This window comes from Dermacentor andersoni, chromosome 11 (genome assembly GCF_023375885.2).
Source record: "Dermacentor andersoni chromosome 11, qqDerAnde1_hic_scaffold, whole genome shotgun sequence".
Taxonomy (NCBI): domain Eukaryota; kingdom Metazoa; phylum Arthropoda; class Arachnida; order Ixodida; family Ixodidae; genus Dermacentor; species Dermacentor andersoni.
Window position 1 is genome coordinate 108660718 of NC_092824.1, and position 20248 is coordinate 108680965.

The window sequence follows — 20248 nt, forward strand, 5'->3', positions numbered from 1 at the left end:
TTTTTCAAGTATGCGTATTCATTTCGAAAATTCATCTGCTCGCGGAAACCTTTAGTGAAATCTGAAACAGGCGACAAACGAGCCGCGCGAACATTGGGTCTTTAAATTTGTACACATTTGTACACGCTACATACCCCCCCACCCCCCACCATGATATAAAAATTTATCAGAATTGAGGTGTATCTGAAAGCTCTTCCCCCATGACGTGCGACTGAGCCGGTCTGCTCTTCCTACACACAGGGGGAAATTAATACAATAAATCGAGTGAGGATACAGGAGGGGTAAGGCTGGTGCGATATAAAGGGTGACGATACTTTCCAGGATTGAAAAACAAAAGCCTGTCTATAGACTTAGATGACCCCGAACGAACAAAACTTATAAGAAATAGAATAGTACACTTTAGACGAATGAGACCAGTCTCGAGTCACTCAACACACGGTTAGTGCGACTGAAATGCGGTCGAAGTACGATTGCTTAGCTAATTAGTTTAGTTTAAGCTTGAAAATTTTTAAATAATTAGTTTTAGCACTTAAATTGTAACGGAGAAGTTGTAAACCGTGCTCAGAAACACCCAATGAAGTTTTTTCTTTGATGTTACCTTTTACGCGGTTCTTTTGTTTCGGGGTCTGAAGAAAGCCCGCGATGTAAAGAGAGAGAGAGGATATATACTTTATTAAAGGAAATGATATGGTGACGACAGGTTAGAGGTGATGCGAGAACACCCGTGTACTTTGATTTAAGTGCTTGTTAACGAACCACAGGTGGTCCAAATTTATAGGAATCCCCTACTACAGCGTGCCTGATAATCATATCGTGATTTTGGCACGTAAAACCACATAATTCTTAAGATCTAGTCCAAAGACTGGTGTTTTTCCAACGCAAAACCGACAACATAGCTATTGCATTACCGATTTTGTTTCCGATTTTTTTTTCTTATTACCGATTTTGCCGGGATTCGATCCCGCGACCTTGTGCTTAGCATATATATATATATGTATATATATGGCAACACGCGATGCAGTTTAGGCCTTCGTAAAAACGTGCGCATATAGTGCGTTACGAATACGGTGTATATGTGCGCGTAATGTTCGTCCACAACATGTGAACACGACAACGTTGTACATTCAGCTGCACTGTTCATGCCCGTCGTATAAACTCTGAGGCACCATCCGAGTACACGAAGCTGTCCACTCTGCTAGTGCAGCCATGCCCATGACACCCATCACGTCCCAGCTAGCGCTCGGCAACAGAGCTTCCCAGGTACCGGCGCACGACCTGGGAAAAAACAACGAACACGTTCGCCAGACGCGGCAAGCGTAACTTGAGCGTTGCGCATGGCTCCGTGCGCGCAAAGGGCAAAGAAGAAGAAAAATGCGACATCCGGCAGTGTTGCATTGATGCCGCATCAACCAAAAACAGATCTTATAAACGCGTTGACAACGACAGCATCAAGGGCACAGCGGCAGCAGGTTGAATGCGACGGGAGTTAAATCTTCTATGGCACCGTGCGATTACTAGATGTGCGATCGTGAGCATGGATTTTGTTGTCGATGCGCAGCTTGCACGGAGGAAGTATTTTTGAACGGTCACGCTGGTACAATCAGTTAACTAGATCTCCATGTGCAGACACGCAGTGCCTGCTTTTTAAAAGTGTGTTTTGTTTCTCAACGTCTTGGGACCTTTTTATGCGAGGTGTGCTCGCCAGTGGTGCTCGCCCATCATGGCAGGCTGCGTGCTGCCATTTTCCGCTGTATAAAGACAGTTAGAAGCAACGCAGTCTGGTAACAATGTGCCCGTTGTTAGAACATGGCGGACGCACGACCACCGTGACTACGGGGACTTTATCGCCAAATTGCGAATTCAAGTGCACCGAAATCGCCACCGCCGAAAAAAGCGCTGACCGCAAGCGAACGACCTCCGTAAGGTTCTTCAAGAAAATCTACGCGTCTCACTTCCGGACGCCCATATTTGCGGCCCGTGAAACGTAGCATCCCCAGCGTAGATAACCTGGGCGCCCCATTTTCCGAGAAACGCAGCTGACTGGACGCTGCGCTATGGTGTTCCTGTGCCACGCAGTTCTTCAAGAAGGCTGAGTTCGATGCTGTTGTCTGAATGCTCTAGCCGCATTGTATCACGTTAATCAACGTCATTTCGTTGACAGATCACAACGTCGCGCCCCTTTGTCGTGACAGCGGAACCTGTTTTTGAGGAAACTCAGTCCCCCCCGCGAGCTCGGCACGAAGGACCCCCGCGCATTATCTCCCATCCACAGTGTCGCAGATAGCTTTGTTTCATTGCGCGAGATTTCGCAACTAGCAGCTACATTTGGACGCTGCTGTCCGTAAGCCCGGATGTGACATAAATAAAGAAAGAAAAGTTCGACCTCTGCCAACATTTAGCAAGCATTATTGTTGAGCAGAATATGCCTCTGTATTTTGGTGGGCGGTGACACGGTCAAATTGTTTGCATGTGTGGCGGTGCACAGCTGATGACCAGAGGACGTGTCAGCAAAGGATGAAGATCCGCCTGCACTGACTGTCCTGTGCTGCTGTCGTGGTTGGTGGCGCTACGGTAGAGTACCTTATTTCAATCACGTGCTTGACGCGTACCGCGCGCGCATCAGCAGTCACTCACGAGTTCACTATGTGGGCATTCATAAAGCAGGAGCACATTGGAGGCCCCCTGAATACGTGAAGAGCTCAAATCTGTTGACTATCTCTGCTGTGTTGGTCACCACTTGATGCATAGTGCTGTCATTGCGGGAGTTGGACGGCGTTTTCGATCTTTAAAAGTAAAATCAATGCTTGCATTCTCGGAACTATATGGTGGGAGTGAATACCGTTTTCTTGCAGCTTTACTTCGTTAGCATGGTCTGGTCCAGTTTAGTAGCGCCAGCTTCCTGCACCTTTAGATGCCGTAACATAGTTCTGGATTCAGTGTTGTCATTCTCAAATAGAGTGAAAGCCAGTTTCTTTAAAAATCAGTTAGAGTAATATTGACTCTGAAAATACTTCCAGCCCATTCCTCAACATGGCAACCATGTCCGAGCGAGAGATGTGCCTCGAGATTGAACGGGACCTGAACCGCCTCCTGCTGGCCTCCACGAATCGAAATCAGCCGCCAGATGTCACACAACACAACGACAGACCACCACCCACGTTGCCGCCCCAGCCTGCATTGCCCACTCAGCCTTTAGCACAACTTCATCCTGTACAGGGCTTGCCATCAGTGAACACATCATCTGTAGTCCCATTTGCATTCACCGCCTGCAACACTGCTCATGACGAAGTTGATTGCCGACAGAAACTGGCACGGCTCCCGCAGAAGTCGGGGAAACGCGAACGACGGAAAAATGCCTCCGGTGGAAAGAGGGACTTCAGGCCAGTCGAAAACGACGTGAATGTGCTGCCACCCATGGAAGGTGCTGAGGAGGTTCCAGTGTTGACAGGCCTTGCAAATTTGAAGGACTGTAACTTAGTCTCCAAAGGAGGTAGCATCGTACAGGGTGAAATTGGTGCTGGTGCAGGCGCTCCTTTGAAGGCAGAAGAGCGCGTACAGCACAAGGCCAAGCCTGTTGCAACCGGGCGCAAGTCACCTGGCCTGAAGAACAACAGCAGGGGTTCACGGAAAGTCTGCGAAGAAGTACCATTGACTGCTACTGCTTGGCCTTGTGCAACCGACCCAAAGGCCTTTCTGTTTCTACAGGACCTTGAGAGGCAGCTTCTTGAGAGCCCACCTAGATTGCATGAGAATCGCCGCCTGAATCCACCCCGAAAGGCCTTAGGTGAGACCTTTTATGGGATTCACAAGCAATGGTCTATGATATATGATATTAAAGAAAGGCTTGTACTGCTGTCATAAGCTCTGAAATTTTTCGCTGTAAAGTCCAGTGTTTTGTTCATGGCAAGTTCATAAACAGCAAAATATGGTAGACCAGTGATCATCCAAAATTCCATTATTAATGCCAGATATTTCTAACAAATTTCAAAAGCATTGGTTGACTGGTTATGTTTTACAGCATTTGGAAGTTACTTAATGAAAACAAGAATTTACGTAGCTTCCAGCTTTTTGGCTCCGTTGGGGCTGAGCAATTTGGGTAGAACTGCCAATGGAGAACCTTCAAGAGGAGATGGGCATAATCAAAACACACATAATAAATATTCAAGTGCCAATGTGTACTTTGAAATAGTGTTCTAAGAACAGTGGCATATCGGAGCACGTGGTCAAAGCAAAGTGAGACAATGCAAATGCCTCTTGCACCAGTTCATTTCTTGGGAGTGTAGCATAAATCCTGAGAACAACTGTAAATTCACAGTGAGGGAGGAACAAATGTCGTAATGCACCCTCACTCTCGTTTTAAATATACATTTTTGAATATGTGTGTAGTTTGGGGTTTTTTGTCAATGGCAAACGTGAACACTAGCACACAGTTTTTCAAAATTTGCCGGCGGTAATGAAGCGAAATAAGGTTTTGTATTATGCTGAAAATGGCAATAAATTACAGGTCATATCAAATAGCCCTTTTGTTTTGTAGCTGTTGCTGCTCAGCTGTGAATTGTCAGCAAATATATCCATGCTTACTTTTCACAATAAATAGGCATTGTTGCAGAGTCCGAAAAAGCAGTAACATATTGTGTATACTTTTGAAGTGCTTAAAGGCTGCACCGTAAGAGCATTGTTAAAATGAAATTTCTGATGCGTTGTGTGGTGGTAATCGCATGTCCAGCGATCACGCCAGCTATCTAAATTATTATTAGTTGGCAACATTGGTAAATAAGGTCAGCCTCAGTGCTGTCTTTAGGCCTCTATACAGCCATGCTATATCTATACATTTAACATTTGTCATTGACCACATCATCAACTACATTATACCATTGATTGGTGCTCTTTGGCCATCATTTGCCCTTGTACCATAAAACCATGTATACCGTCATCATCATCACTCAACTTTGTAGGTCCTGCCCCTTCACACCGGAATGGTGGCCGTCATGATAGCTACAGTATATGTGAGGACAGGCTGGAGATATTCAAGCAGCACAGGGTTCTCCCTTTGAAGAAGGTAACTATTGTCATTTAATTTTTCTTTCATTTCCTTTTCTTTGTTGTTGTTGTTGTTCTGTGTCCCATCATCGTATACACTTAAAGGGCAAAAAATTAGGCACATTGAACTGCCTTTGTTGCTGTAATCTTTCAAACTCATTTGTCACTGCATTTCTTTGGCAGGAAACTGCCGCAATATTAGTGCACGGATGAATGGACAAATTTCCTATTTTAAGTTAGACCCTTCTCTTAATCTGCAGATGTACATTTTTAGTAGCATGTGGTTGTGCTCAAGCATATGTTGCATGTAGTTTAACCATAAGAGCCGCCTTTCCCATTTCATAAGTTGCGCTAGCTCTGCACATACATGTATGCACTGCTATGCAAAGCTACGCCACCATAAGCTTGGCATACTGCCTTGTGGAAAAAAAGCCCACGTTACAAACTAGGAAAAGGGTCCGTTGCCTCGACTGTGACATTATTCTCGCACCAGGAGTTACATGGGCACATTCACTGAGGAAGTCATTGTGTGTTGCTGTTTGTGTGCTATGGTGTCACCTTATTGCCGACATCAGTCTCGATTACTGCTTGCACTTTCCAGAAATCCAAGCGTTTCCCAAGGGCGCAGTTTTACTGTCACCTTTGTCATCGACACTTCGACGACATGTGGTATGTCGAAAAGCATTTGGACCAGGAGCAGCACGCTACCAAGAAGCTTGTGAGTATTCTTGCTAGAGGACCCAGGCCTCTCTCTCTTTGTTTTTCTTGGATTGAGTCTTCATTGAGGAAATGTTGGCCCAGGTAAACGACTTGCGGGTGGCAGTCAAGAACCTTCCCTACCCAGTTGATGTCCAATGTGACGCGATTAGTGCTGTGGTCGAGAAGGTTGTGCAGGAGCACAGTTTGACTGTGGAGGAGGTTGAACTGCGGAAGAGAGTAGCCAATGACCTGGAAACATTTGTCAAGGCAACATTACCAGGTGAGAGGGAAATTTCTTGTCTCTTAAACATGCAGATTTTTGCTATGCAAGCCTAATTATAAGATGTTCGAATACAAAAGTTCGTGTTAGTTGGTAAAAGTTGGCACACGAGTTGTTGGTATTTAAGCAAACAATTACAGCCGAGACATGACCTACGACCTCACTTATATGATCTTGATTATATGTTCCCTGATAATGTGATAGCATCTTGAAGTCCACTGCCCATGATGTTAAGTATAAACCTAAGCAATCCAAACATCCAAGCAATCTTGTGCATGACAGCAACAAGCGATGCGATGGAGATGGCTGTCGTGTTCGCTTGTCACCTACGAGTCATACCCCATGCGAGCGGCAATTTTGAGCGACGTCTCGCTGGTGTTGCCAGTATGGGCAGTAAATACGCATCGAAACTAGCGTGACGCATCCTTTATTAATTTAAGTTGATGTATTTTACTGTAGAAAGCAGCATAAGATATTTCGGAATGCCCTGCAGTAGGTTCTTATCCTTGCACATGTAAAAATTCTATCATTGCTTTATTTTGTGCGACAATCGGTAGTATTTAAGTGATGTACATCCAGTTCCAGCTTCGCTCTATTGGCTGGTTGCTGATAGCACTTCTGGTCGATGAGTGACGAATTCTAGATTTCCAGAATCTAGCAACAAGACCGAGCGATCTGTTCAAGTGACGATCCGTTTCGTCGCGCATCGCTGTCGTGCACAAAACCACTCTCATGGGGTTTGGCCTTTACCTATGTTTTCAGCATTTTTCAAGATACTCTTTCACTGCATTGCAGTGAAAAATGTATTTAGAGTGGTTCTGGCTGTACCTGCTAAGCAGCTTTCCTCTTAAATATCACTGGTCAAAGGACACATATGTCCTGGACATTATACCCAAGCAAATAATAATGTTATTTTGATCTTATTACCTGGAATAGCTTTTCAGTGAAATAAAGAGTGAATTATTTTGCTTTACTCTAGTGGCTTAGTGTACTTAACCAGTATTCATCTGCTAGAGCAGTACACAGTGCATAGACTGTTTAAAACTGAGTGGATGCATGTCGAAATGGTTTGGAAAGGAACTAAAATGCTTTGTCAATTCCATATGCAGATGTCAAGCTCAACCTGCATGGTTCGTCAGTGAGTGGGTTTGGCTTGAAGACGAGCAACGTCAACATGGACTTGTCTCCACTTGGGAAAGCGGACTGTGCCCAGCTCTTTGTTGGCACAGGTGACCTCCTTCTGGAGTGCCGTAAGCATATTTTGTCACTGAATATTTCCCTTTGAGTGCAGCTTAACTGTTGGAGGTTTTGGTAACAGCAGGCCTCGAATACGGTTTTAAGGTAAAGCATTCGTTGAACTGTACTATGCATACGCAATATCTCGAGTAGTTAATCGGAGTTCCCAGTTGTCACGAGGAATGCCTACAAAAAGCGGGCAGTGATAAGTACAAAAATCAGCGGGCCATAGAATGTTGCGAAGCTTAATGTATAGACAAATGTTTGAGCAAGAGATAACAATAGGAACCAAATGACCAAACAAAGAAAGCATGAGGTATGAATTAAAGTTTTCATTAAACTTTAACCACTATATGGTAACTGCCGATGTCAGCTGTCATTCTATGCTCATAAGGTGGCGAAAGTTCACACTTGTCCTGCTGTCTTCCTGATTGTCCCACTGAGCACAAGTGGATATGTCTTTGGATACATGTGGCTCTACCTCGGTTTAACACGGTGAATGCAGGAGATGGAAATTCAAGACGATGAGCAAAACGTGAACAAGGTGAATGCAGGAGCCAACGTTTCGACAAGTGGACTTGTCTTCTTCAAGGCGACGTATGCTTTCCTCGCCACAGTATATATAGGTGGGAACCCCACCTATATATACTGTATAATATATACTATATATAATATATAATATATATATAGCATAATATATATATAGTATAATATATACTGTATATATTATAAGTATATATAGGTGGGCACCCCACCTATATATACTCTGGCGAGGAAAGCGTACGTCGCCTTGAAGAAGACAAGTCCACTTGTCGAAACGTTGGCTCCTGCATTCACCTTGTTCACGTTTTGCTCATCTACCTCAGTTTGTTACCCAGCCAATAAAGGGGTCTCAGCAAGGCGTTATTGCGCAGTCTAGATTTGTTTTCATAGACTGCAAGTTTGAGAATTCCTTCTCTTGTGCATTGACATTCATTGTTGCACACGTTTGTCCCTGTAGCCAAGTATACCCAAGTGACGAAGGACTACCTGTCCAAGGTGCCGCGGATACGCTTCAAGGAGGTCGACAGCAAGCTCTCTTGTGAGATCAGCCTCAACAACTCCAACTCGCAGAAGACTTCAAAGCTCCTCGATGACTATGCCTCGCTCGACAGGAGGGTTAAAATTCTGGGAGTCGCTTTTCGGCTATGGGCCAAGGTGATTATAGAGTCTTACCCCCACATTCACAAATGAATCTCGTATCAAAACTCTTGCTCAAATCTGCCTAGTGTAGGACAGCATTGCCTTCTCTCATCTGAAGTGGACACGCTGCACTTCAGTTGTTCTCTGCGATTCCTGCCATAAGCAGTTCCAAGAGAAACACATCTCCACTCGCAAGTGCCTTCGAGTAGATGCTGAGGGTAGCTAGCTACGGTAAACTACGGTAAATGGTAACTATGGTAAGCTACGGTAAATGAGGGTAACACATAGTGTTACCCTCATTAGTCTGTAGTTGAGGTGGAATGTCAAGACGAGAAATGTTCTAAGAATAGGGGGCTAGTGTAGGTGGAGAACACATTGTGCATTCTGTATGCTTAATGCTTTTGTCTCATGGAGTCTTGCAAAGATCGCTTGCTAAACCACTTGCTTGATTGTTGAGTTTTTTGTACAGAAGTATCACTTTGCAGCGAATTTTCCTTATGACTATAATTGGGGGCAGAGTACAGTACTTTCCTGCTCTTTTACAAAACAGATAAGAAGTGCACGTCATCTGCAGTTATGTCAAGCATAAGGCAATTTTGTCATAGAGAGGAATGGCATTGCTGCCTGTCACCAAGAGGGCGAAACCACACTCTGAATTTTGTCATCTTTGTGGCAGGCGTTGCGCCATCCTAGCATAGATGGTACTACCATTTCCTTCACTGTGAAAATTACTTTTTGTGTCTGGCAGATCATTTGTGCTTCTGATTGATTCATTTTGAAAAAGGCGCATTCTATGAACTGTTTTCAACATGAACGAATTCCAACTAGCCTAGCTCACTGCTATTCTGATTTATTAAACATGAAATAAGCTACGGGCAAGAACTGTGTCCAGACTTGATAGTAAACAAAAAACAAAGCAAGGGGTCATTTGTTTTTAAATTTAGACCCTTATTTACCGTTTAGCTCTTCTGCCTTTCTGTTCATGGAGATCTTGACCAGCCTGATATCTCATTAGTAAAATGATTATTTATTAATGTGTCATGGCTTCAACATGCTTATGGAAGACACTGCAGGGGAGGTTTGCAGATTCCAAACTATTTGTCACCAGGGGGGTATTCTGTAAGTGTCCACCTAGTGGACATGTCCATGTTGTCAGCTTTTAAAAGTTCTGATTGGCTGTGCTGGGGTACCTGCGAAAAGGAGAGGCACCCCCAGCCAATCAGCACTTCAGCAGCAGACGAAATGGACATGTCCACTAGATGGACACTTAAATAACCTCCCAGGTGTTACTTCTTGTATTTGTATTATGGGCATGATCATGGGCTAGAAGCATAGCATCATTTTCTTGTGGCTCTATGCCTCCTGTGTTCTACTGCTTGTTATGAGATCAAAAGTTCAATTTCCAATCATGGCATTTTCCATTGGATTCTAATGCAGGAACGCTTGTGTACTTACAATTAGGTGCATATTAATTAGCCACAGATTGCCAAATTAGTCTAGAGCAGTCTACTGTTGGCCTTGTAGCCCAGGTATTGCTTTGCGAATTTCAGTTGGTCCAATTAGTCAAGTAACTTTCTGTAATGCTCATGCCTGCGGAAATGCTATATAGCACATTTTTGGGGGCCAATTATACAAGTTTGGCTCTATGTTTGCAGCTTTGTGGCTTGGACCAGCAAGATCGGGGCACGCTGCCGCCACATGCATTTGCCATCATGACAGTGTTCTTTTTGCAACAGTGCAAGCCTGCTGTGCTGCCTGTTTTGCATGAGGTTGGTACCATCAATATTACATTCCAGCCTGTCTTGTCTCCCCTTGCGTACACTGCCTTCACTCTGCCTACAAGCTGCTCTCTATGTTTCAGTTGTATACAGCAGAAGTACAGACTGAAGTGTGGCTTTCATAATATGACACAGTACCTTGTTTACATACAATTACATACAATGCGAGAAACAAGAATGAACACTGATGACACAAGACATGCTCATGTGTTGTCCTTCCTGTCTGTCCCAGCTTCCTGTGCTAAAACCTGGTGAGCTAGTGAGCAAGTCAGCAGATTACAGGACAAGGCGTTCCACCTTCACCTTGTGGGATTCCACAGAACTGATTTGCCATGCAGTTAAACCTCATTAAAACGAAGTTGTATGACGTGGAAATACCTTCATTGTATCCGATATTTATTATAAGCATATATTTGTCACCCACTGATATTGCTGAGAAAGTATTTAAATTTACTTTGCCATATCCGTGTTTGTGATATTGAGGTTTGACTGTATTCAGTGTCCTTGCATTTCAAGTTGTCGATTTATTCGGTCTCGTTTTCGGTCTACTTTCCTACTGGCTAGATAAGGTGGTAGAGAGACAGTCCCAGACAGGCATTGGTGCTGGTTTCAATGCCAACTGAACCAAGATTAATTTTTCTTTTGCCGTAAAACTTGAAAATGTGTCTGCATTAGAACACTTGTATGAACGAAAGCTCGGTGGTGTCTGTCAGTTACGTCGTGGCCTGGGAGAATAGGAGGGAAGCGTGTGGAGAGGAATAAGAAAAGTAGGTGAGAGAGGGTGTGTGAGGGAGGCAGAGAGGGTGGTGTGACCACATTTTTGGAGCCTGTAGGAATACAGGTGGTGTGTGACATTGCGCTTCGGTGCTCACAGCTGGCAGACCGCCAGGGGAGAGGAGGTAATCACACTGTGGCTAACTTGGCATATTGCCTGTGGTGTTTGATAGGTTCAGACGTGTTGTGAAGGCACGTGTCTTTAAGTGCAATGTGAAGTGACATGCATCAGGCGTCATTAAGGAGCCTTGTAGTGTTCCTCAGGTGTTCGGTTACTTGAGAGTTACGAAGGAGTAATGCTAACCAATTTCCGTCGGGTCAGCTGATTGATCCACCATTCTTTTCAGAAAAACCCACATGGGTTTCCTTTGTTGCTTCATGCTACTTTCAGGTGTATGACAATTCTTTCCTTTCATGAAATGAGGAAACTGTCTTTGTCGCACATTTTCAGGTTTGCGAGCCGTGGTATCACATTCTGCTGTTTTGTTGAAACTGTGCAGATGAAAGATGGCAAGGAATCTGAGTCATACCTAAAGCCTAAAGATCTGGTAAGTGGACTAAACATGCCAATGTGGCCATAACAGCATGCCTATAACTGTTCAGTAATTGAAGGACAGAATAACCGACACGACGCAAAGCTCAGTGCATTGTTTTCTCGTTGTGGCCCTGTGTTAACAATCTGCCATAGCCAGCGACATCACACCATCACACCCACTTGCTCATAATCGAATTTTGGTTACTACCAGCTTTTCCAGGCAATGTCATTTTTCTCAGTTTCTTAAATTTTTATACCATGGTACTTGCATGAAAATTGGCTTAGTACATCTTGGTTTGCCTGAAGATAAACTGAGTTTTCCAACACAAACAGCATTTTTTAAATAATTATAATGCTTTTCTCCTTAGTTGTGTCTGCTGATGCACATGTGTTGCTATATCTTGTTGCAAGTAGTAGCATGCTTCAAAGTATCCTGGACAGAACGTGACCGCTAGCATAAGCAAGCACTTGTGATAGCATCATTCGCCGATGACCTATACTAATACTGCCTTTACGTGACCTTTTAGCAAAATAAATTAGCCTGCAGCTCAGCCAGTAGAAAAACTCTTTTTGGCGTTGCTACCATAGTACACGGTAGAGTAGGGTTCACTGCAGCAGAAGCTAGATTGAAAATATTCTGGCTGCAATTTTGGCACAGCATCAACACATGCTGTGCTTTTGCAAAGGTGCAGAGCGTAAAAGCGTTTTGTTTTTTTCTAAACGTGTCTTTTAGTTCGCTTGTATCCTTTTCTTCACCAGGAAGGTCGGTGGAGCTGCAAGAATGACCGCAGCATAGGCCAGCTGTGGGTGGAGCTCCTGCGTTTCTACGCCGCTGAGTTTAAGCTCAACAAACGTGTGGTCTGCATCAGGCGGTCACAGCCTATGCTTATTGTGGAGAAAAAGTGGAACAAGCGCTACATTGCCCTTGAAGGTACGCTCGGTTCTCGGCATGGATGGCATCTGTACAAAACAACATTAATTTGGGCCAGTTGGTAACCCATAACTCTTATTGCGGCTTGCGTTTACCGTGGTTATATCCCATTGTATAACCGATTACATACCACTAGAGAAAAAAAGGTAAGCATAATCCATGGATAACGCCTGACATTATACATGCAAAACGTAAACTGAATGAGAAAATTGCTAAAAACTAGCCCATTAATATTTGCACATGGCGATCTCGGTGCAGCTATTCACTGTACGAAATCAAAAATTAAGACAGCTAAACATTTCTACTTTACTAATTCGCTGACAAACTTTTTGAAAACTACTCCCACGAAGTATTGGAACTACAATAACCAGAAGAATCGTAATGACAACAGAGCCTCAAATGAAGATAATAGAAACTCAAACTTGCTTAATGACTACTTCTGCTTCGTTTTCAGAAAACGATGGCACACAACCACAAGCAGGCTTCCCTAGAAATAAGCCACTAGAGCCGCTTACACTAACTGAAACAGGCATACTTAACCTACCACTTAACTTAGATCAAAAGAAATCACCAGGACTTGACAGTATACCGAATGCATTCCTGAGTAGTATGGTTTATTTATGCAAATTGTGTTCCTCTTTCCCTCTTGTTTATTCTTAATCCTATTGCCTCGTATTATTTTTTAATTATTAGCCTACCGCCATTGCTATTTGATAGCCTACCTCATTACCTCTTGTTCGTCTTAAATTTACTGCCATGTATAATTGAATGCCTACCATTTTGATTACCTTTGCTCATTATCTTTGCTAATTTGCTAATTGTTCACCTCTTTGATTACCTCTTGTTTTTTTTACATTATTACGATGTATTACTTTATTATTTCTGCCTAACATATTGTTTGCCTTTGCTAATTGCCTAAGTATTGTGTGTAATCTTAATATTGTGCTGATTATAATTGTTCCATTGTAAGATACCTATGTAAATGCCCTTCCCGTTATGGTCCCTGATGAGTCGACAGTATAAATAAATACATAAGTAAATAATAAGTAAATATATAAAATATAAAAATATATAGATATAGTAAGCAAATAATAATAAGTAAGTAAAAATTTTAGTGTGGAATAAGATGACAAAACACACTGGCAGGCGCTAGTGTCAACTTATAGGAGTTTAATACCAGACACTTTGAATTTATATTTGCAGGAACAAGGAATACAAAGTTCTGGTTCTGTTTTTGTTGTTCCTGTGTGTACGAATTCAAAGTGTTTCGTATGGTATTAAACATAGTTGGTAGTTACTGCTTGTGCCTGTCGTTTCCTGTTTAGTCTTTCTTATTCTATGCTGAAGATTTAAGCATTTGTGCCTGTTATAACCTTGGCCTTCTCATGTGAACTGCATACTTAGTTATTAGTCTTAACTTTGTGTCGTCTTATGTGTTCCTTGTGTTGTATTCATCCAGCTTCTGTTTAGCGTGCCTGTTATTCAGGATCAAGACCAACCAGTTCAGTGTGATATCCTTTTGAACATCTATATTGCCTAACGTCACAAGTGGGTTTTGAGGGGTGAATACAATACCAAGCGGCATCCAAGCTTGCGTTCAAGAAGCCTCAGCCACCCAACATATGTGTGGAAAATAGCAGTTGTCTGTTTGGCTGATTGTTTAATGAGAATGGTAATGGTTACTTGAAAACTAACTCAGCATTTCCTTTCAGCTGTTTCATACTTCTCATAGGTGTAAGGCTGTGGGTGCTTGGCATTCAGTGGGCTGTCCAGGGTATATACGGGTTCCATGGAACTCAGTTTGGGAACCAATGATATAACCAAAAGAGCAGACTTTTATGGATGGTTCATGTATGTCATATTGACAAGGTTAATTTTACGATTCTTCATTTGTATCCATTTTAGAACAAAGCTTATTTCAAAAGAATCCAAGTACAATTGCTGACTGAACTTCTAGGGCCCGATTTTTCAGACCCACTCGTTCATATGTGCAGCGGTGTCTACTCATGAAACCAATGTATATCTAATGGCAACTAAATTTTAAGCCACTGTTACATGACTTTTTAACGAATACATCTAAAAAAGAAACAATCTCTTTGTGCACTGGAATGCAATTATGGAGCAGAGTGTTTGTTCACAGCGTCCCTGCAGAACAGTCTGCAAATTTTGAATCAGCAGTCACCATCTCGAACAGCCAAAAATTTTTTGTATATTTCAGTCACATTTTAGTATTTTGTGGCTTTCTCTGTAGTGTTCTTCAAATGTTAAGGTTGGCATGTCTGTGATTTTAACAGCCTGCAAGATGACAACAAGAAGTGGAAAACACACGGGTCCATTAGTTGTCAGCTCTTTTTTTTTTCCCTCTGATCCCGTCCTGCTCTTTTAATCATGGTCTTACTAAGAGGCCCAATTTGTGCCTTGGCTGCATTCATGGCGGCACACCTATGCATGGTATCTGCCGATCTTCACAGCAGTGTCCCTCTTTTGCCTGCCTTGCAGACCCGTACTCGTCCAAGCGGAACCTTGCCCGCTCGATTCCCAGCGAGCGAATGTACCTGTTCCTCAAACGCTGCCTCTGCACCTCGGCCATCTACTTCTTGCAGCCGCAACTGCATGCAGGTCCCATGTTCACCCATCTTCCAGGCCCGCCTATGTACACCGAGAACTCCGAGTCTGACTCCGAGTCTGACCAGGAAGATGCGAATACCAAGGTGTGCTTTATGCAGGGGTTCATACTTCTTGCCATCCTTTTGGGTGTTTACCGTATTTACTTGCATAATGATCACACTTGCGTAATGATCGCACCCCTGAATTTTGTCGTCAATATTCGAGTTTTTTTTATTTCCCGTGTAATGATCGCACCCTGAACTTGCCACAGCGATATGTCGTGTGCCAAGTCTATCTAATAATGATCGCGCTTACCATCTGTCGAATGCTACGCAAACGACTCTTGAAGATAAACCAAGCGGTCTGCACGCACCAAACATTCTTAAGCAGATGCCCCATTTCATTCCTTTCATCACTTTCTGCACTTCCATGACAAAAAAAAAAAAAAGCTACAACCAAGCTTGTCTTTATAATGGTTGTGGTCAACAACCATTATACTGCACTCGTGGGCATGCAACCAAGCGCGAGTGGCAATGATAGCAGCCACGTTTACACTGACACATTAGAAGTGTACCCTATTCATACGCTGACGCTTGTCACCCTTAGCGGAAATGTGCCGTATTAGGATAGTAGTGAAGATAAATACTGCAGTTTCCGCAGCATGCCCGCCATGTGTTTCTATGTCACTGCAGCTAAGCGCGCCCATCAGTTTCTGACCCCTCAAAGTGGACGTGCCTACGTTATTACCGCAAACTTGCCGATATTAACAATATTATTCATTTCTGATACGGAAAAAACTGTTTCAATGCATGTAACATACTCAAGAAAAGAAAAAAAAAATCACGTTCGGCTTGTTCCGCTGGCCGCCATTTTTGTTTTCGTGTTCCGCACTACATACAGCGGCAGCCACCTAGTTGTTGACCTGTATCCCGCAGCGATCGTGGGATGAAAAAAAAATTTTTGTTTTTTCGGAATATTTAACCCCCATAATGATTGCACCCCTGAATTTGCGTCAATTTTTTTGTGGTTTAACAAATAAGTGTGATCATTATGCGAGTAAATACGGTATTCATGAACGGACCATGGCTCAACACCCCTTCTCAATTTGGCCAAGTGGAAAAAAATTACATGGCATGATTTCACGTGGCTCAACACAGGATGTGTTGCTTTATGCGACCAGCAACATTTCTGCCACTATAGCGAGCTTGCTGTCTGTACGCTACCAAGAACGCTGTCCGTTATATAGTTCGACACACCATGCAAAATCTTACAAAAGTGATAGTATAGCACCCCTTAATTTCTGCTACATAGCCACAACATTTTTGCTTGAAAATGCTTGAATAACTTTTAATGAAATGCCTGGATAGTGCATTGTTCTTGAACTGTGCACGTGGACCGTGGCGAAGTGAGTGGCTGTAGCTCTAGGCATCGGCTTCACAGTGCGTCAGCACCTTCCACAGTGGCACGCAGAAAAAAATGGGTCGGCGTCTTTCATAAGTGAATGGTCCACGTGCATGGCTCTTTCGCTTGACACATGGTTGAGAACGCAGCAATTCGATACTAGATATTGCCTGCTAAAAGCGTGCGCTGCGCTTCTGACGACACCACGCGAATATGCCCATCGCAGTAGGATTGGCAGTGATAGCTGTCAATGCTGCCTGCAATGAACCCGGATATTTGCTGGTACCAAAATGAGAAATTGAGTGTGCTGGCGTTTTCACGTGAGAAGGGCGGGCGAGCATTGCGGTGAAGCTGCCATGGCGGGCAGCTATATACTGTTCTCAATCGTGCACACCTCATGCATTTTCTTGTTTACATAGGATCTAGCGGTTGTGAAACATATGAAACAATCACATTTGGCGGTGTACTGAACGTTGGAGTCGAAAAATTGTGTTTTCCGAGAACGTATGAAATGGCAAAATATGGGCGTAGCTTTATTGGGTCATTTTTTTTTTTGTGCTCTTGATAACATACATAACGGGAACATATCAATGAAGTTCTATTATATTAAAAGTTTAGCATAATTGGTCTTAGTTAACCAACCAATTAAGTGGAATGTAAAAAGTACTCTAAGGAGTGCCACATGATGGCTAACTATGTCATTAGTGTCATTCAGCTGTGGTTAACCACCTTTTTAATATCCTTGCTTCAGGTTATGTGAAACACCTGTGTGTACACATACATGTTGGTTATGCATAACTCCTATCACCAACCAGTAATCGCCTTAGCCCCCTGCTCACTCTCTCATTTCTTAAATCTATGATTTCTCTTTCTTTTTTTTTCTTTTTTTTTGTAACTACACATAGAAAACTGTGTCGCGAGAATTTGCTGTAGCTGTTGAAGACGGTCGGTCCGCCAACCGAAACTGTTGGGCAGATACATCAAAGATAACCGCAGAGTTGTGCTTCTCATCCTTCTAAATCGGTTTGGCCCATTGAAAAACCCAATCACTATATTGTATTATTCTTTAATGCAGTTTAATTGGCTTTTAATTATAAACATTTAGACTCTGTCAAATGCTACCACTGATAGAGGCAACTGATTTGACGACTTGAGGGACTTGAAGGTGGCATTATGTCTTGTCCTACTTGTGTTGTTTTCTGACATGGCAAGCCAATGCTTTTAATAAAGGTGACTCCATTTGCTTATCGGTGAATGTAATCTTGAAAGAAAGCTTCCACTAATGCTCTCATTTAATGTGCCCTTTAGTTCTCAGACTGTTGTGACAGTTCAGCTGACAGTCGTTGCTTTTTCTCGTGCATTTTTGACACACAGCGAAAGCAACGACATGACTCGACAGATGAGTTGGCCGGAGCCAAAGCATCTGACGATGAAGATGAGGAAGAGGACGACGATGATGCCAGCAGCTGCTCTTCGGGTCCAGCCCACGACACAGATGAGCACGACCCGGACCTTTCGTTTGCCGAGGTCTCAAAGGTCATCACCAACCTAGACCTTGGGGCAGACCCAGCTAAGTCAAAGAGTCACAAGAAGAAAGAAGCGCCACAGCAGGCTGCTGTGCCACCGCCGCCACCTGTTCAAGTGTTTGTGAAGCCAGGGCCGCCGATACCTCAGCGGATTCTGGATGACCTTGACATGTGCACTGCTGAAGACTTCAGCTACAGCTTTTCGCGGAAGACACTGGCCAATGGACGGGTATGGCAAAACTTCTTAGCTCGCTTATATTCTCAGTTATCACTAATTTATAGAATGTGCTCATTTTTGGTGCTCTTATGTTTTAAAATTTTATTTCGAGATGTAGGTAGTAGTTGCAATACATACTGTGATACATAAATTTATAGCCTGATCGCAAGTGTTCTGCATGGATGTAAAGCAGTAATAATTGCTCAGATAATTTTTATCAATTCTTGTGTGAAACTTCAACAAGGCACCTCAAGGAACACTAATGAAATCAACAATTTGCTATTTTTAGTGCAAGTACTGAGAGTAAAAAAAAATATGAGAAGTAAAAATTAGGTTTTTGGGTCCATTTCCAGCCTTTCTGGTGCGTCCCCCCCCCCCCCCCCCCCCGTAACTTTGTTGGGTATTCGTGTTAAGCGCTGTGTGGCTCGCTTTAAGTTGCTATTGTCCAATTCAGATAGTTTTCTTTTTAATTATTTTTTTTAGCTACACACACATCAGTGCCCATTATGTTGCTACCAGTCTGTCTAACTGATGCCTTTGCTGTCTTTCAGTTGCCTCCTGTTATCTGCTCCTTTTGCCAGAAGAGTGGGCATTTGCATGAGGTTCGTATATCTTTCATCTTTTTTTTTTCTCTTTCTGGAAGCACCTGTGCTCCTCTTTCTGCATGTTAGTTTGACAAACTCCCCGTTTGTCTTATCTATGAACATTCAAAATTTTCTAAATGCTAAGTGAAGTGCCTTTACCGCAGGACTGTCCTGATCATCGGCTTCCTGAGCTGAAGCGGCTGCCAGACATGACGAGAAATTACACCAAGATACTCAACGATGTCTGCCAAGATGTGATCAGTGAGTGTATCTGCTAGATATATCCTTTCAATTTCCATACAACAACCATCTGCAGTTATTCTGGATATGATGTTCAAGGGAAAATCACATTTATTGTCGGTCAAGTTATGCAATAGTGGTGGACGAATAAATTCTGTGATGATTGCTGACAAGCTCTTTGATGAAATTACTATAATTGTCTTTTTAAATAATTCTAATGCGCATGTTAATATAATGTAATCAAAGCAGGTCAGTGTTTAAAGCATCCCCACTTAATATGGATACTGAAACTAACATTGATTTCGAGATACAGTGACCAAATACATTGTTGTTTTGCATTTTAAGAAAACTGAATTTTTGCAACCGTGCAATGAGAACAAAGCACAGTTTTGTAGAGTACATCTATTAGAACATGCAAAGCAGGCAAGTGTAATCTGTTAGTTTATGCAAAATTGTTAGCTTGCAGAAGTGCAAAACTTGGGTGAGTTGATGTGATAGTGTAATGTGACTTGGCACTGAAAACACTTTTGTGTTTTCTCTTCCAAGTTGCAGGTTATTATCCTGTTTGAGGAAGTTTTGCAAAGCTTGGACTCTCAATTTATGGTTATGTTTTAGAACAATGTCAACACAGTAAAAAATCTTACTTGTGCTTTTTATGGCTTGGTCTTTTCCATCAGATGCGTGTTCTCCTGACTCAGAGGAGGAGACGTGTCGTCAACAGGTTCTCCACGAACTTGAGTCATTCATCCGTGAGCTGTACAAAGGTAGGAGGATTAGGCTGTTCATGGGCTTTGCTCAAAAGCTGAATTCATTATTTTTTACCGAAGTACCGGAACATCTCTAGAAATCGTAAAGCCCCTCATAAGGCAGGTCTCACGGGTGTGTCTAATCGCAGCACATAGGCTTGTACATCGCAGCGCAGCCAGAGGCAAACAGTTGGTTCTTTTCCCGAACTGTCACTTGTTTTAATGTGCCTTGTTGACTTTTCGTTTTATGTGACATATGCACTCTTATACATGCCTATACATCTCCAATGCAGATGCCAAGCTCACGCTCTATGGCTCTTCATGCAATGGGTTTGGCCTGGTACGGAGTGATCTTGACATCTGTCTTACTTTTGAGAGTAGCAAGGACGGCAAGGTGAGTCACTGTTGGACTCGTGCATCTGAACAACATGCACGAGAGAGTGAGTGAGTGAGTGAGTGAGTGAGTGAGTGA

The 20248-nt window shown here is 43.0% G+C and overlaps 1 protein-coding gene across 2 annotated transcripts in view; it reads left to right on the forward strand.

Moving 5' to 3' along the window:
- Positions 1-1804: 1804 nt before the first annotated feature.
- Positions 1805-20248, forward strand: part of LOC126539603 (terminal uridylyltransferase 7-like) — a 37836-nt gene continuing 19392 nt past the window's right edge. For both annotated transcript variants that reach the window (XM_055075378.1, XM_055075379.1), the window contains exons 1-17: positions 1805-1919; positions 2486-2571; positions 3018-3784; positions 4956-5059; positions 5642-5758; positions 5842-6019; positions 7129-7269; positions 8256-8452; positions 10093-10206; positions 11490-11537; positions 12284-12455; positions 14955-15166; positions 17838-18218; positions 18758-18808; positions 18955-19051; positions 19708-19794; positions 20070-20170. In XM_055075378.1, the coding sequence (XP_054931353.1) occupies positions 3031-3784; positions 4956-5059; positions 5642-5758; positions 5842-6019; positions 7129-7269; positions 8256-8452; positions 10093-10206; positions 11490-11537; positions 12284-12455; positions 14955-15166; positions 17838-18218; positions 18758-18808; positions 18955-19051; positions 19708-19794; positions 20070-20170 (2754 nt within the window). In that variant the 5' untranslated portion in view covers positions 1805-1919; positions 2486-2571; positions 3018-3030. The remainder of the gene's footprint in view (positions 1920-2485; positions 2572-3017; positions 3785-4955; positions 5060-5641; positions 5759-5841; positions 6020-7128; positions 7270-8255; positions 8453-10092; positions 10207-11489; positions 11538-12283; positions 12456-14954; positions 15167-17837; positions 18219-18757; positions 18809-18954; positions 19052-19707; positions 19795-20069; positions 20171-20248) is intronic.